This window comes from Haematobia irritans, chromosome 1 (assembly GCF_050003625.1).
Source record: "Haematobia irritans isolate KBUSLIRL chromosome 1, ASM5000362v1, whole genome shotgun sequence".
NCBI lineage: Eukaryota > Metazoa > Arthropoda > Insecta > Diptera > Muscidae > Haematobia > Haematobia irritans.
The window spans coordinates 200,201,729-200,217,093 of NC_134397.1; the positions used below are offsets into that span (position 1 = coordinate 200,201,729).

The 15,365-nt window shown below is 34.9% G+C and overlaps 1 protein-coding gene across 1 annotated transcript; it reads right to left on the bottom strand.

The window, feature by feature from the left end:
• Positions 1-12,092: 12,092 nt before the first annotated feature.
• LOC142222416 (sarcocystatin-A-like) lies at positions 12,093-13,019 on the bottom strand. The gene is made up of 3 exons (XM_075292559.1): positions 12,859-13,019; positions 12,732-12,764; positions 12,093-12,521 (listed from the first exon to the last, which is right to left on the bottom strand). Exons 1-3 carry the CDS (start codon positions 12,946-12,948, stop codon positions 12,201-12,203), a joined length of 444 nt encoding a protein of 147 aa, XP_075148674.1. The 5' UTR covers positions 12,949-13,019; the 3' UTR covers positions 12,093-12,200.
• Positions 13,020-15,365: the final 2,346 nt, after the last annotated feature.

Consider the following 15,365-nt stretch of genomic DNA (forward strand, 5'->3'; position numbering starts at 1 on the left):
TCTAAATATAGAGATCATGTCAATAGCTTTGGAAATCTAGTAAAATTCTCTCAAGTTACAAGGAGCTAAAATTAACGGGAGGCATTTCTATGATACCCTATTTTCATATATGGGTATAGTAAAAAGTAATCTTTTGTGAAATTAAAGACTATAATGACCGTAGTAAGAATGATCATAATTAGATCAAATATGCACCGTTATGTTCTAAAAAAGCAGAAATAGATAAAAATCACTTGGTGACAAGACCGTAGTATTAGGGGGAAGCATAAGATCCTCCCAACCAAGCTCCCGCAGCTTCTGGCGATGTCCTACGCAGGAAAAAAATTAACAAAATTTTTTCAATTAAGCTTTTAGTTAAATTTTCAAAAATATTCGGTTAAAAATGTATATGATTATTTGTCATTAGATTAAAAAACCTCAAAAATTAATTGTATCAATTAATTTTTTATTTGCATCAATTAATGTTTTAATTGACTTTGGTGATTGATGCAATCATTTCAGTGATTGAAGACATTTCAATTAAAAATTAATTGGAACAATTAATTTCTTCATTGAATTAAAAAGATATTTATTCTATAAATCGACCTTTATAGTAGATAATACCCTCTCAATTCATGCCGTCAGTACTGGATTGGCCAACAGTGTTGTAAGTACTGGGTTTTCCCCACGTTGGGGATATTTTTTCGTAGATGGGGACGACATTTTGAGTTGGGGATTTGGTGGGGAATTACCTTGAATTTGGGATTTTTGTGGAGATGTGGGCCAAGACCTATTTTAAATCTTTTCGAGTGCACTCGATTCTAAATTTAAGTATTGTTATACCCTCCACCATAGGATGGGGGTATATTAACTTTGTCATTCCGTTTGTAACACATCGAAATATTGCTCTAAGACCCCATAAAGTATATATATTCTGGGTCGTGGTGAAATTCTGAGTCGATCTAAGCATGTCCGTCCGTCCGTCCGTCCGTCCGTCTGTCCGTCAGTCCGGCTGTCCGTCCGTCTGTGGAAATCACGCTAACTTCCGAACGAAACTAGCTATCGACTTGAAACTTGGCACAAGTAGTTGTTATTGATGTAGGTCGAATGGTATTGAAAATGGGCCATATCGGCCCACGTTTACGTATAGCTCCCATATAAACCGATCCCCAAATTTGGCTTGCGGAGCCTTCCGGAGCAGCAAAATTCATCCGATCCGGTTGAAATTTGGTACGTGGTCTAAGTATACGGTCTCTAACAACCATGCAAAAATTGTTCCATATCGGTCCATAAATATATATAGCCCCCATATAAACCGATCCCCAGATTTGACCTCCGGAGCCTCTTGGAGGGGCAAAATTCATCCGATCCGGTTGAAATTTGGTACGTGGTGTTAGTATATGGTCTCTAACAACCATGCAAAAACTGGTCCATATCGGTCCATAATTATATATAGCTCCCATATAAACCGATCCCCAGATTTGACATCCGGAGCCTCTTGGAGGGGTAAAATTCATCCGATCCGTTTGAAATTGGGTACCTGATGTTAGTATACGGTATCTAACAAGCATGCAAAAATTGGTCCATATCGGTCCATAATTATATATAGCTCCCATATAAACCGATCCCCAGATTTGAACTCTGGAGCCTCTTGGATGAGCAAAATTCATCCGATCCAATTGAAATTTAGTACGTGGTGTTAGTATATGGTCTCTAACAACCATGCAAAAATTGGTCCATATCGGTCCATAATTATATATAGCTCCCATATAAACCGATCCCCAGATTTGACCTCCGGAGCCTCTTGGAGGAGCAAAAGTCATCCGATGCGGTTGAAATTTGGTACATTTCGTTAGTATATGGCCTCTAACAGCCATGTAAAAATTGTCAAATTTTATTACTATAGAAAGTTTTGTCAAAATTTCATTTCTATAGAAAGTTTTGTAAAAAGTTTATTTCTATACCAATGTTTGTCAACATTTTATTTCCATAGAAAATTTTGTCAAAATTTTATTTCTATAGAAAATTTTGTAAAAAATTTATTTCTGTAGAAAATTTTGTCAACATTTTATTTCTATAGACAATTTTGTCAACATTTTATTTCTATAGAACATTTTGTCAACATTTTATTTCTATAGAAAATTTTGTCAACATTATATTTTTATAGAAAATTTTGTCAAAATTTTATTGCTATAGAAAATTTTGTCAACATTTTACTTCCATAGAAAATTTTGTCAACATTTTATTTCTATAGAAAATTTTGTCAAGTTTTTATTTCTATAGACAATTTTGTCAAAATTTTATTTCTATAGAAAATTTTGTCAAACTGAATTATATACGTATTTAATCGGCCTTTTTTTTGTTTAATATATACCCCTTATGGACTAACTTACAATTTAGAAGACAGTGTTAAAAAGTTTTACGATACCTTGCCATCGGCAAGTGTTATCGCAACCCAAGTAATTCGATTGTGGATGACAGCCTTTAGTAGAAGTTCCTACGCAATCCATGGTGGAGGGTACATAAGATTCGGCCTGGCCGAACTTACGGCCGTATATACTTGTTCATCTTGGGCTTATAGAAACCGTAGTTTTTATCCAATTTGCCTGAAATTGGAAATCTAGAGGTATTTTAGGACCAAAAAATGGTGTGCCAAAACTCGTGAGTATCGGTCCAGGGTTTGGTATATTCCCCATATAGGCCGATCTCCCGATTTTACTTCTTGGGCTTATAGAAACAGTAGTTTTTATCCATTTTGCTTGAAATTGGATATCTAGAGGTATTTTAGGACCATAATAAGGTATACGAAAAATGGTGAGTATCGGTCCAGGGTTTTGTATATCCCCCATATATACCGATCTCCCGAATTTACTTCTTGGGCTTATAGAAACCGTAGTTTTTACCCAATTTGCCTAAAATTGGAAATCTAGAGGTATTTTAGGATTATAAAGATGTATGGCGCAAATAGTGAGTATCGGTCCACGTTTTGATATAGCCCCCATATAGACCGATCTCCAGATTTTACTTCTCGGGCTCAAAGAAACCGTAGTTTTTATACTATTGGAAATCTAGAGGTATTTTAGGACAATAACAAGTATATACGGCCGTAAGTTCGGCCAGGCCGAAGCTTATGTACCCTCCACCATGGATTGCGTAGAAACTTCGACGAAAGACAGTCATCCACAATCGATTTACTTGGGTTGTGGTATCTTAAAACTTCTTAACATCGTTTTATAATTTGTGAGTTAGTCCATACGTGGATTATACTAGACAAAAAAGGTATGTATAGGTAAGTGTACAAATAATTACGAATCGATATGGACTTTTGCACTGTACGTAGAGAGCCAGAATTGAAATATGGGGGTCGCTTATATGGGGGCTATATACAATTATGAACTTGATATGGACCAATTTTTGTGTGATTGGGGATCGATTTATCTGAGGGATAGATATAACTATAGACCGATATGGACCTAGTTAGGCATGGTTGTTAACAGCCACATATTAGCACAATGTATCAAATTTCAACTGACTAGGATGGAATTTGCTCTTCCAAGAGGCTCCAAAACCACATCTCGGGATCGATTTATATGGGGGCTATATATAGTTATGGACTGATATGGACCACTTTTGGCATGGTTATTATATATCATATACTACCACAGCGTACCAAATTTCAAGCAGATCGGATGAATTTTGCTTCTCCAAAAGGCACCGGAGGTCAAATCTGGGGATTGGTTTATATGGAAGATATATATAATTATGGACTGATAGGAACCAATTCCTGCATGGATGTTGGATACCATATACTAACATCACGTACCAAATTCCAACCGAATGGGAAGAATCTTGCTCTTCCAAGGGGCTCTGGAGGTCAAATCTGGGGATCGGTTTATATGGGACCTATATATAATTATGGACCGATATCGACCAATTTTTGCATGGGAGTTTGAGGCCATATATATTAACACCACGTACCAAATTTCAACTGAATCAGATGAATTTTGGTCTTCCAAGAGGTTCCTGAGGTCAAATCTGGTGATCGGTTTATATGGGGGCTATATATAATTATGAACCGATGTGGACCAATTTGTGCATGGTTGTTAAAGACCATATACTAACATCAAGTACCAAATTTCAGCCGGATCGGATGAAATTTGCTTCTCTTAGAGGCCTCGCAAGCCAAATCGGGGGATCGGTTTATATGGGAGCTATATATAATTATGGACCGATGTGGACAAATTTTTGCATGGTTATTAGAGACCGTATACTTACACTATGTACCAAATTTCAGCCGGATCGGATGAAATTTGCTTCTCTTAGAGGCCTCGCAAGCCAAATCGGGGGATCGGTTTATATGCACGCACAGAAAAAACATGTTTGGACATGGTTGCCGCATCCATTTAATGTTTATTTAGAGTATGTAATTGTCGCGAAAACCATGTATTTTGTCTTTGTAAAAATAATTTTCGAGCGGAGAAAAATATATGTTGGCAATAAGCATTTAAATGGTTCTCAAATGCCGCAAACATGTTCTATTATTTAAATGATAGAATTTGAGACCATTATATGGTCAGGAAAATCATGTATCTGACCATTCAATTTTTTTTACTTTTTTGCAGAGAAAAAAGTATTTTTATAGTTTACGTGTAGACATGTCTACAACCATTACATGGCCATAAAGACCATGTACATTGTTTTCGTGACCATTTAATTTTTTAATTTTTTTGCAGCGACAAGAATTTTATAAAAACATTGAGCAGGTACACACGATTTTCATTTTGCGCGTCAGTCGTGTGGTGATTGTTTCTTGGAATGGACGGAGAATACGGAATTATTGTGTTTTGTGTTAATTTATTTATTCAGAAATGGCACGTGGTTTTATGTGAATACAAAAAAGGAAAGTGTAATTGAAAAAAATATACCTGGTTTTTGTTCTGCATTTTGATATATGGTATAATTTATTTTTATTTGCAGTTACATCATGTCTGCGTTTGTACATTTGATGGGCACGAAGTAAATATGGAATGATTACTAATTGTTGAAATTGAATCACACTAGAGTGTGTAAAAATATGTGAAGTTTGCTTTCACGACATTATAAATACAAATAAACAATGAATTAATTTATAAATAAATAAAAACAAATAAATAAAGTTGATTTTGTGTTTTCTTTTCTCAAGTGGCGTCCTTTTTTCGACGACGAAAAAAGTTTTTTCATAAAAATCAAAACATTTTAGGTTGTGACCATGTTCTTTTAACTAGAAGAAAAACATTTTTGACGAATAACATAACATTTTAGATCGTGACCATTGTCTTTTAATGGAAACAAAATTCTTTTTATCAATATAATAACATTTTAGATGAGGACAATTGTATTTTTCTTAGAACCATGTTCACTGAGCCAACATGGTTGCAGGTTAAAATGTTACATGGTCGCCGCAAAAATAGCTGCTATCATATTATTTTGCTCTTCGAATATGATTGTGGCAATCATGTTTCTTCTCTGCGTGTGGGGACTATATATAATTATGGACCGATGTCGACCAATTTTTGCATGGTTGTTAGAGATTATATACTAACACCATGTACCATGTGTGATCGGTTTATATGGGGGCTATATATAATTATGCACCGATGTGGACCAATTTTTGCACAGTTGTTAGAGACCATATACTAACCATATACTATATACCATGTACCAAATTTCAACCGGATCGGATGAAATTTTCTTCGCTTACAGGCTCCATAAGCCAAATCTGGGGATCGGTTTATACGGGGGCTATATATAATTATGGACCGATGTGAACCAATTTTTGCATGGTTATTAGAGACCATATACTTACACCATGTACTAAACTTCAGCCGGATCGGATGAAATTTGCTTCTCTTAGAGGCTCTGCAAGCCAAATCTGGGATCGGTTTATATGAGGGCTATATATAATTATTGACCGATGTGGACCAATTTTTGCATAGTTATTAGAGGCCATATACTAACGCCATGTACCAAATTTCAGCCGGATCGGATGAAATTTGCTTCTCTTAGAGGCTCCGCAAGCCAAATCTGGGGATCGGTTTATATGGGGGCTATATAATTATGAACCGATGTGGACCAATTTTTGCATGGTTGCTAAGGATCTTATACTAACACCATGTACCAAATTTCAGCCTAATCGCATGAATTTTGCTTCTCTTAGAAGCTCCGCAAGCCAAATTTGGGGGTCCGTTTATATGGGGGCTATACGTAAAAGTGGACCGATATGGCCCATTTGCAATACCATCCGACCTACCTCAATAACAACTGCTTGGACCAAGTTTCAAGTCGATAGCTTGTTTCGTTCAGAAGTTAGCGTGATTTCAACAGACGGACGGACGGACCGACGGACATGCTCAGATCGACTCAGAATTTCACCACGACCCAGAATATATATACTTTAAGGGGTCTCAGAGCAATATCTCGATGTGTTACAAACGGAATGACAAAGTTAATATACCCCCATCCTATGGTGGAGGGTATAAAAAGGTATTCCGAAATGATGAGTATTGATATAGCGTTCATATAGACCGATCTCCAGATTTCACTTCCTGGACTTATAGACACCGTAGTTGTTGTCCAATTTGCCTGAAATTGAAAATCTGGATGGTTTAGGACTATAAATAGGTGTGCATTTTCTTGCACACTTACAAGAGATGTTAATGATCCCTCTAAAACAGAAATTAGAGTAGTACATTGTAATTCGTTAATTTGGCCTTTAAAAGACTTTGAATTGCTTAAATAAATGGAAATAAATGGTTCTTATAAATCCAGAAGCTGATATAGTCTTCATAGGTAAAATCTTTAGATTTATCTTCGGAAAGTGTAATATTTGAACTGATCTATTTGGGAGAATATCTGTCTTCAAACCCCCTTAAAATTTCATATAACATTTGATTCATGTTGGTGGGTATTTAAGATTCGGTCCGGCCGAACTTACTGCTGAATACACTTGTTTTTCTTAAAAACTTGTCAAAAATTTATTGGGGAATTTTATATTAAACTGGGGATATTTGGGGATAAAAGAGTACCAATTTGAACATAATGGCCAGAAATATACTGGCAACAATGTTCGCTAACGTTTTCTATGGCTCACCGCGTTTTGACAACGACCGTTTTCATTTTATGCAAAGAGAACGAAAATGTGAAGCGAAACTGCGTCAGTAGGTGGCTGTCATTAGGAAAATTTCTGTTTAGTTTTTTTGTAGAAGACAAATTTTCGTCCTCTTGTGTTTTTATACCCTGCGCCACACTGTGGAACAGCACAGAAAAAAATATCACCAAAATATTTCCAACTAAAAAGTTAATTGAAGTTGAAAATTTTTTCAATTAATATATTAATTGATACAATTAACTTTTTAATCATGATAGAAACATTAAGTTAATTAAGTCAATGATTGAAATTTTTAAAATGTTTAATTAAAAAATTAATTGATACAATTAACTTTTTAATCAAATTCGGAAGACTAATTCAGTTAAAAAAAGTGCTGATTTTTTTTTTACTTTTTTAATTAAAAATATATTTCAAACAATCATTTGTTAATCCAAATAAAAACTCTAAGCCAATCTAACTAAGTAGTTAAAAAAATAGTTACCTTTTTTAATTAATAAATTAATTGCGTTTTGCAATCAACATCAATTAAATTTTTAATTGAATCCATTAAAAAATTAATTGAATTTTGCTGAAAAAATCAATTAATTTTTTAATCAAGAATTTTTTCTATGCCCAATTAAAACTGTGATTGATACTATCATTTTCGTGATTGAAGACATTTCAATTAAAAAATTAATTGGATCAATTAATTTGGTGATTGAATCAGAGAAAAATTTTTTTGTGTGAGGGTATTATAAGTTAGTGCATATGTTTGTAACTCCCAGAAGGAGACGAGATAGACACATGGTGTCTTTGGCAATAATGCTCAGGGTGGGTCCCTGAGTCGATAAAACCATGTCCGTCCGTCTGTCTGTGAACACAATTTTGTGATCAAAGTCTATGTCGCAATTTAAGTCCAATCGCCTTCAAATTTGGCACATGTTCCTAATTTGGGTCAGAATAGAACCCTATTGATTTTGGAAGAAATCGGTTCATATTTAGATATAGCTCCCATATATATCTTTCGCCCGATATGGACTTATATGGCCCCAGAAGCCAGAGCTTTCGGCCAATTTGTTTGAAAATTTGCACTAGGAGTACAATTAGTAATATAGTCATGTGTGGCAAATTTGATTGAAATCGGTTCAGATTTAGATATATCTCCCATATATATGTTTTTCTGATTTCGACAAAAATGATCAAAATACCAAAATTTTCCTTGTTAAATCGCCACTGCTTAGTCGAAAAGTTGTAAAAATGACTAATTTTCCTAAACTTCTAATACATATATATCGAGCGATAAATCATGAATAAACTTTTGCAAAGTTTCCTTAAAATTGCTTTAGATTTAAATGTTTCCCATATTTTTTTACAAATGTTGTGTTCCACCCAAGTGCATTAGCCTGCTTAAATTTTTCAGCCTATAGATTTTGTAGAAGTCTATCAAATTCTGTCCAAATCGAGTGATATTTAAATGTATGTATTTGGGACAAACCTTTACATATATCCCCCAACACATTTGACGGATGTGATATGGTATCGAAACTTTAGATCTACAAAGTGGTGCAGGGTATAATATAGTCGGCACCGCCCAACTTTAGACTTTGCTTACTTGTTATTCTCTCTGGTTGATGTTGTAAGTACGTGATTCTCTAAGTTGAATTTGTTGCGATTAAACAACGACTCGCCGACACGGTTGCCAATGCTAGTAGAATTCTACCAAAAATTTGTTAAATTTGTTATTGTTTGGTAGATGCTGGATTTCATCCTACTTGTCTGACAGGGTTCAATGCGTTATGTTTAAGGGTCGAACATCTCGTAAGATATCGGTTACATCTGGGGTTCCTCAGGGAAGCCATATCGGACCAGTACTGTTCGCTCTTTATCTTGACGATTTGTCATCGGCCATCCATCATTCAAATATATTGATGTATGCGGATGATGTGAAATTATTTTCGTCCATTAGTACGACGGTAGACTCTTGTCGTTTACAGGGAGATCTGGATCTGGTTGTTCGCTGGTGGAATGTGTCTCAATTTCGGCAAATGCAAGAAGATGACCTTCTTTCGGTCCAATGCTTTATTGACGGAATATTATATTGACAACGTTAAATTGGAAGACGTTCAAATATTTAATGATTTAGGTGTGTTATTTGATCGCAGACTGAAGTTTGATTCTCATGTTGAGTCAATTGTCTACAGGGCTATGTCCACACTGGGTTTCATTAAGAGATGGTCGAGGGAATTTAATGATCCTTACCTTTCGAAACGTATCTATACCTCACTTGTCCGTCCGATCCTGGAATATGCGTCTGTCGTTTGGTCTCCCAGTTATCAATGTTATGTTGATAGAGTTGAATCGGTTCAGAAGAGATTTCTACTTTTTGCGTTACGTGGTTTAGGTTGGACTGATCCTCTAGATCTCCCTCCTTATGTAAATCGCTTGAAATTGATAGATTTACCGACTCTGGAGCGAAGACGTTTAGTGTTTGATGTAATTTTTATTAGTAGACTCCTGAAAGGTGAAATCAACTCACAGCAATTGATTAGTAAACTTGACATTAATGTTCCTTCACGTGTTACGCGACAATACATTCCATTGAAACTACCCGTCGTTAGAAATAATTACGAGGAACACAGTTCCTTTTACCGCCTCTGTAGACATTACAATGAATTTAGCAACGTATTTGATTTATCTGATCCGATTCATATTGTTAAACGAGTTTTGATACACGTCGTCCAGCATCGTACACCACTTTAAGCTTTGCCATGGAACTTAGTTATAATTCTACCTAAGTCTTTACCCCGTACCCTGGAAAATTGGCTGTCTCGAGAACTGTTCCAGTAAAATTCTCTCCTGTTCTGATCGCATCACTGTTCCTGCCTTCCAAGTTGTTCCTGCTAACCTATATCATCTGTCAGCAAATTGTTCCTGCCTCTACCGTTCTATTTGTCTCTTCAATTTACTGCTTCCTGATTTACTGTTTCCTGATTGTTGTCTCACCAATTCCTATAATCTGATGGATTCGAATGTTCCTGTCACCAGCTTACATTTTTGTTCCCGTTTGTGACAATCCCGTTATTATGCCAACGTACACCAGTTTTTTTTTATACCCACCACCATAGAATGGTGACGGGGTATAATAAGTTTGTCATTCCGTTTGTAACGCATCGAAATATCGATTTCCGACTATATAAAGTATATATATTCTTGATCAGGGAGAAATTCTAAGACGATATAAGCATGTCCGTCTGTCCGTCTGTCTGGCTGTCTGTTGTAATCACGCTACAGCATTCAATAATGGAGCTATCGTCCTGAAATTTGGCACAGAATCGTCTTTTGTCTGCGCGCAGGTCAAGTTCGAAGATGGGCTATATCGGGCCATGTTTTGGTATAGCCCCCATATAAACCGACCTCCCGATTTGGGGTCTTTCGCTTATAGAAACCGTAGTTTTCATCCAATTTGCGCGAAATTGAAAATCTAGAGATATTTTGGGACCTTGAAGAGGTGTGCCAAAAATGGTGAGTGTCGGTCCATGTTTTGGTATAGCCCCCATATAAACCGACCTCCCGATTTGGGGTCTTTCGCTTATAGAAACCGTAGTTTTCATCCAATTTGCGCGAAATTGAAAATCTAGAGATATTTTGGGACCTTGAAGTGTGCCAAAAATGGTGAGTGTCGGTCCATGTTTTGGTATAGCCCCCATATAAACCGACCTCCCGACTTTACTTCTTGGGATTATAGAAACCGTAGTTTTTATCCAATTTGCCTGAAATTGGAAATCTAGAGGTATTTTTGGGCCATAAAGAGGTGTGCCGAAAACGGTTAGTATCGGTCGGTATTTTAGTATAGCCCCCATAAGAACGATTTCCCGATTTAACTCCTTAGGTTTCTAGAAACCGTAGTTTTTATCCGATTTGCCTGAAATTGTAAATATTCTCATATTTAAGGCTCACAAAAACGTGTATCGGATTAAGTTTTTATCGGTCCATTTGGTAATGCCTCCATATAGACCAATTTCACTTCTTGTGAGTATAGAAGGCGCACTGATCATGAAAATTGCGTGAAACTCAATGTAAAATTTCCAGATTTTATTTTTCGGGTGAAAATCTACAGATTTAAAATTTCAAATCAAGACGTTATTTTATAATTTTCTTGCACACTTACAAGAGATGTTAATGATTCCTCTAAAACTCAAACAAAAATGGTTCTTATAAATCCAGAATCTGATATAATCCTCATAGGTGAAATCTTTAAATGTATCTTCGGGAAGTGTCCTCAAGTCCTCAAGCCCTCCTGAAATTTCAAAGGAAATCCTAATATTTGGTTCATGGTGGTGGGTATTTAAGATTCGGCCCGGCCGAACTTACTGCTGTATATACTTGTTTCTTCTCAACTTCTTTTTTTCTGGTCGTAATTGTCACATTTTAAAGAAGTTGAGTCTATCTATTTTGTTCATTTTATCCAGTTTTTTTATCCTTACTTAATTTTTTTCTGGTCCTCATATTTTGTTTAACGTTAAAATAATTATGAACTTATTGTACTAATGAATTTATCTTCAAGCTAGCTTACCATAGATGAATGAATAAATAAATAAATAAAATCTTGATGTTTTGGTAGATTTTGAAAAATATTCCTCTCCAATTAAGAAATGACAAAATTTTATGTAGAAATAAAATGTTGACAAAATATTCTATAGAAATAAAATTTTGACAAAATTTTCTATAGGAATAAAATTTTGACAAAGTTTTCTATAGAAATACAATTTTAACAAAATAGAATTAAATTTGTACAAAATTGTCTATAGAAATAAGATAGAAACTTGGTACATCAGTTTTGTTGCGTTGCACCGATAAAAAAAATTGAAACATCAAAGTCAACTTTTCGACTTTGAAAGATATTGAATGTGATTAGTTTGCTTGCCTGGTTGTGTTTCAACTTCATAAAATCGACTTCTTCAAGTTTTCAAAAATCTAAAAGTCTACATTTAGTAGTTCATAGTTCAAATTACGATTTTAATTCTTTATTTATTATTCATTTTTTTAACCTCTATATGAGTTAGAATAATTCAACATAATTTTGTAAAAATAAATTTTAAGCACTATGTTTTCGAATCAATTCAGGCTCTCTGCCACATTTGAAAGTAACTTGATTGCCATTTGGCAACCACGGTTGTGTCCAAATCTCAATATCGCAATTCTTAGTTATTGCACCATCATCATCGTCAACGATGTCAGCATTGATGCGATACAAATGTCCAGATACTACAGTTCTAGAGGCCTCATGTATGCGAACCAATCTAAAATGGGGTCCATTTTCACCGGCTGCTAATTTTGTTAAAGATTTGTTGAGTTCATCTACGGCTGCTTTCATTTTTTCTCCTTCTAGTTTTTCGGGGCATCCCAATCTGTGATACTAAAAATATATTTTGAAAAAAAAAATCACGATATAATCGAATCGTTGTAAAAGGGGTACTCCATAAATGCTGCAACAATATGTATTTTTGCAAATTGTATTTTTTATAAAGAGGAAGGAAGATATGTGATTAATGGAGATATTGGAAAGAAAATGCAAATTTTGTTTTTTTTATGTAATATTCATTTCATTCAATATACTAGTACTTACTTCCATGGGTTTGATAGTAGCTACAGGAAGTTCCTGAAAAAAATAAGAAAAAAATGTAGTAGTTGGAATATTAAAACCTATATAGTTTTATATTTATTTTTTTTATATTTTCTAAATTAATTTTTACCAGCTCATTGGTTTGTGCATTTGCGGCAACACAAACTGAGGCCAAGATGAACAAGTTAAGGCAAATATTAAATTTTTCTATTTTAACCATATTTAGCTGAGTTTTTAAGAATATTTGGTAAATAAGATGTTTTTCACTCTTTCTAATTCGGAAAATGACTGATGTTCCAGGTGGAAATCTTTTCGTATTTATATTTAAAAATCAATTATAGCAATAGTAAAGAGATAATAGCGCTACACGTCATATTATGTGGTAATCGCAATTAAACTATTATTAATTATCGATATGAATAGTTCAGATTCATTGACATTGACTACATTTGAATTCATTTGAATCCCCTTGTAGTATGTGATTGTAGTTTAGCACATTTTTGCTATCAATTGATTGGTAATCGATTTTTAATCTCTACTCAGAATCTTCTTTTTTTTTGGAACTTATTGAATTTGTTTAGTTGATCGAGTACAGATCACTGAAATCTTGGAATATTTTTGTTTTGAACATATAAATATTCTTAGTTTGCATAAATTTGAATTTCCGTTGAAACTATAGGCAAAATTATAGGCCTACTACACTGGAAAACAGTGAACCCACCAGGAAGAAAACTTTTGGTTAATTTTAGAAAATTTTGAATAGTTATAGAAAATTTGAATTAAACAGTATTACAAACGCTGACATCACGTCGATATCACAAAAAAAGTAAATATTTTTCGACAAATTTAAGAAAATTTTTTAGACATAATTAATTTTTGTCCACTTGTTAAAGAAAATGTTGTAGTTTGGAGGAAAAAAATTGGAGTTCAAAATTGCAAGAATGTCTTTAGTGATATACGAAGTTCATGACGGATGCATTGGAAGTAAAATTTACAAATATAAAGATATAATTAACTATTTTGTGAGAAATACGTACGCAAAAAATATAAAAGTAAAGAAGACTTTCTATTTTTATACCCTCCATCATAGGATGGGGGTATATTAACTTTGTCATTCCGTTTGTAACACATCGAAATATTGCTCTAAGACCCCATAAAGTATATATATTCTGGGTCGTGGTGAAATTCTGAGTCGATCTAAGCATGTCCGTCCGTCCGTCCGTCTGTTGAAATCACGCTAACTTTCGAACGAAACAAGCTATCGACTTGAAACTTGGCACAAGTAGTTGTTATCGATGTAGGTCGGATGGTATTGAAAATGGGCCATATCAGTCCACTTTTACGTATAGCCCCCATATAAACCGATCCCCAGATTTGGCTTGTGGAGCCTCTAAGAGAAGCATATTTCATCCGATCCGGCTGAAATTTGGTACATGGTGTTGGCATATGGTCTCTAACAACCATGCAAAAATTGGTCCACATCGGTCCTTAATTATATATAGCCCCATATAAACCGATCCCCAGATTTGGCTTGTGGAGCCTCTAAGAGAAGCATATTTCATCCGATCCGGCTAAAATTTGGTACATGGTGTTGGTATATGGTCTCTAACAATCATGCAAAAATTGGTCCACATCGGTCCATAATTATATATAGCCCCCATATAAACCGATCTCCAGATTTGGCTTGCGAAGCCTCAAAGAGAAGCAAATTGCATCCGATCCGGCTGAAATTTGGTACATGGTATTGGTAGCAACCGTGCAAAAATTGGTCCACATCGGTCCATAATTATATATAGCGCACATATAAACCGATCCCCAGATTTGGGTTGCGGAGCCTCTAAGAGAAGCAAATTTCATCCGATCCGGCTGAAATTTGGTACATGGTATTGGTATATGGTCTCTAGCATGTAACGATCCCCCTTCTTGGTCTGATCTCCTCTGACTTCGGCTACCTAATGGCCCCGGCCATGCTCAGTCTTGGGGCGGTTCTTAGTCAGAGAAGATAGTTGTGGATACATTATCATAAACTAAAAGTGTACAATAGGTAGCCTGTTAATATAGTGTTCGTGTAGATAAATTAATAGAATGACAGTACTATTTTGGTATTAAATCCACTTTGCCCAGGGTGTTATATGGCATACATCTTACCTCTGATTAGGCTAACCTTTCCTTTCGCGAATCCCAAACAAAATTTAGAACTTCATATTAAATTTCATTTAATATAATGGAAGTAAGTGTCGTAGATTAAACATATGAACGTATAACAAATGAGAGGTCTTATAGCTGATTGAGTATAATGGCATATAAAATGATAAATTTATGAATGGATATATATAAAATATTAGTAAACTATATGTTTTGACTAAAAGGTATAATAATATGTATAACAACGAAATAGCGAGTTAATTCCATATGTATGAGAATGTCAAATACGGTTGACTTACCATTTAAAATCCATCGCTGTCCTCAGGCCTGATGAAGGAGGATAGTGAAGTCGGGGCTTTATAATTTTAGGATCGAATTAACTCGCTCGAAGTGTACGTTCAGTGGAGGTAAATTAGTTGTGAACAATAAAATGTATTAAATTAAGATAAAGCTCTATTATATTAATCTTGCATAGACAGGGGATGGTTCCAG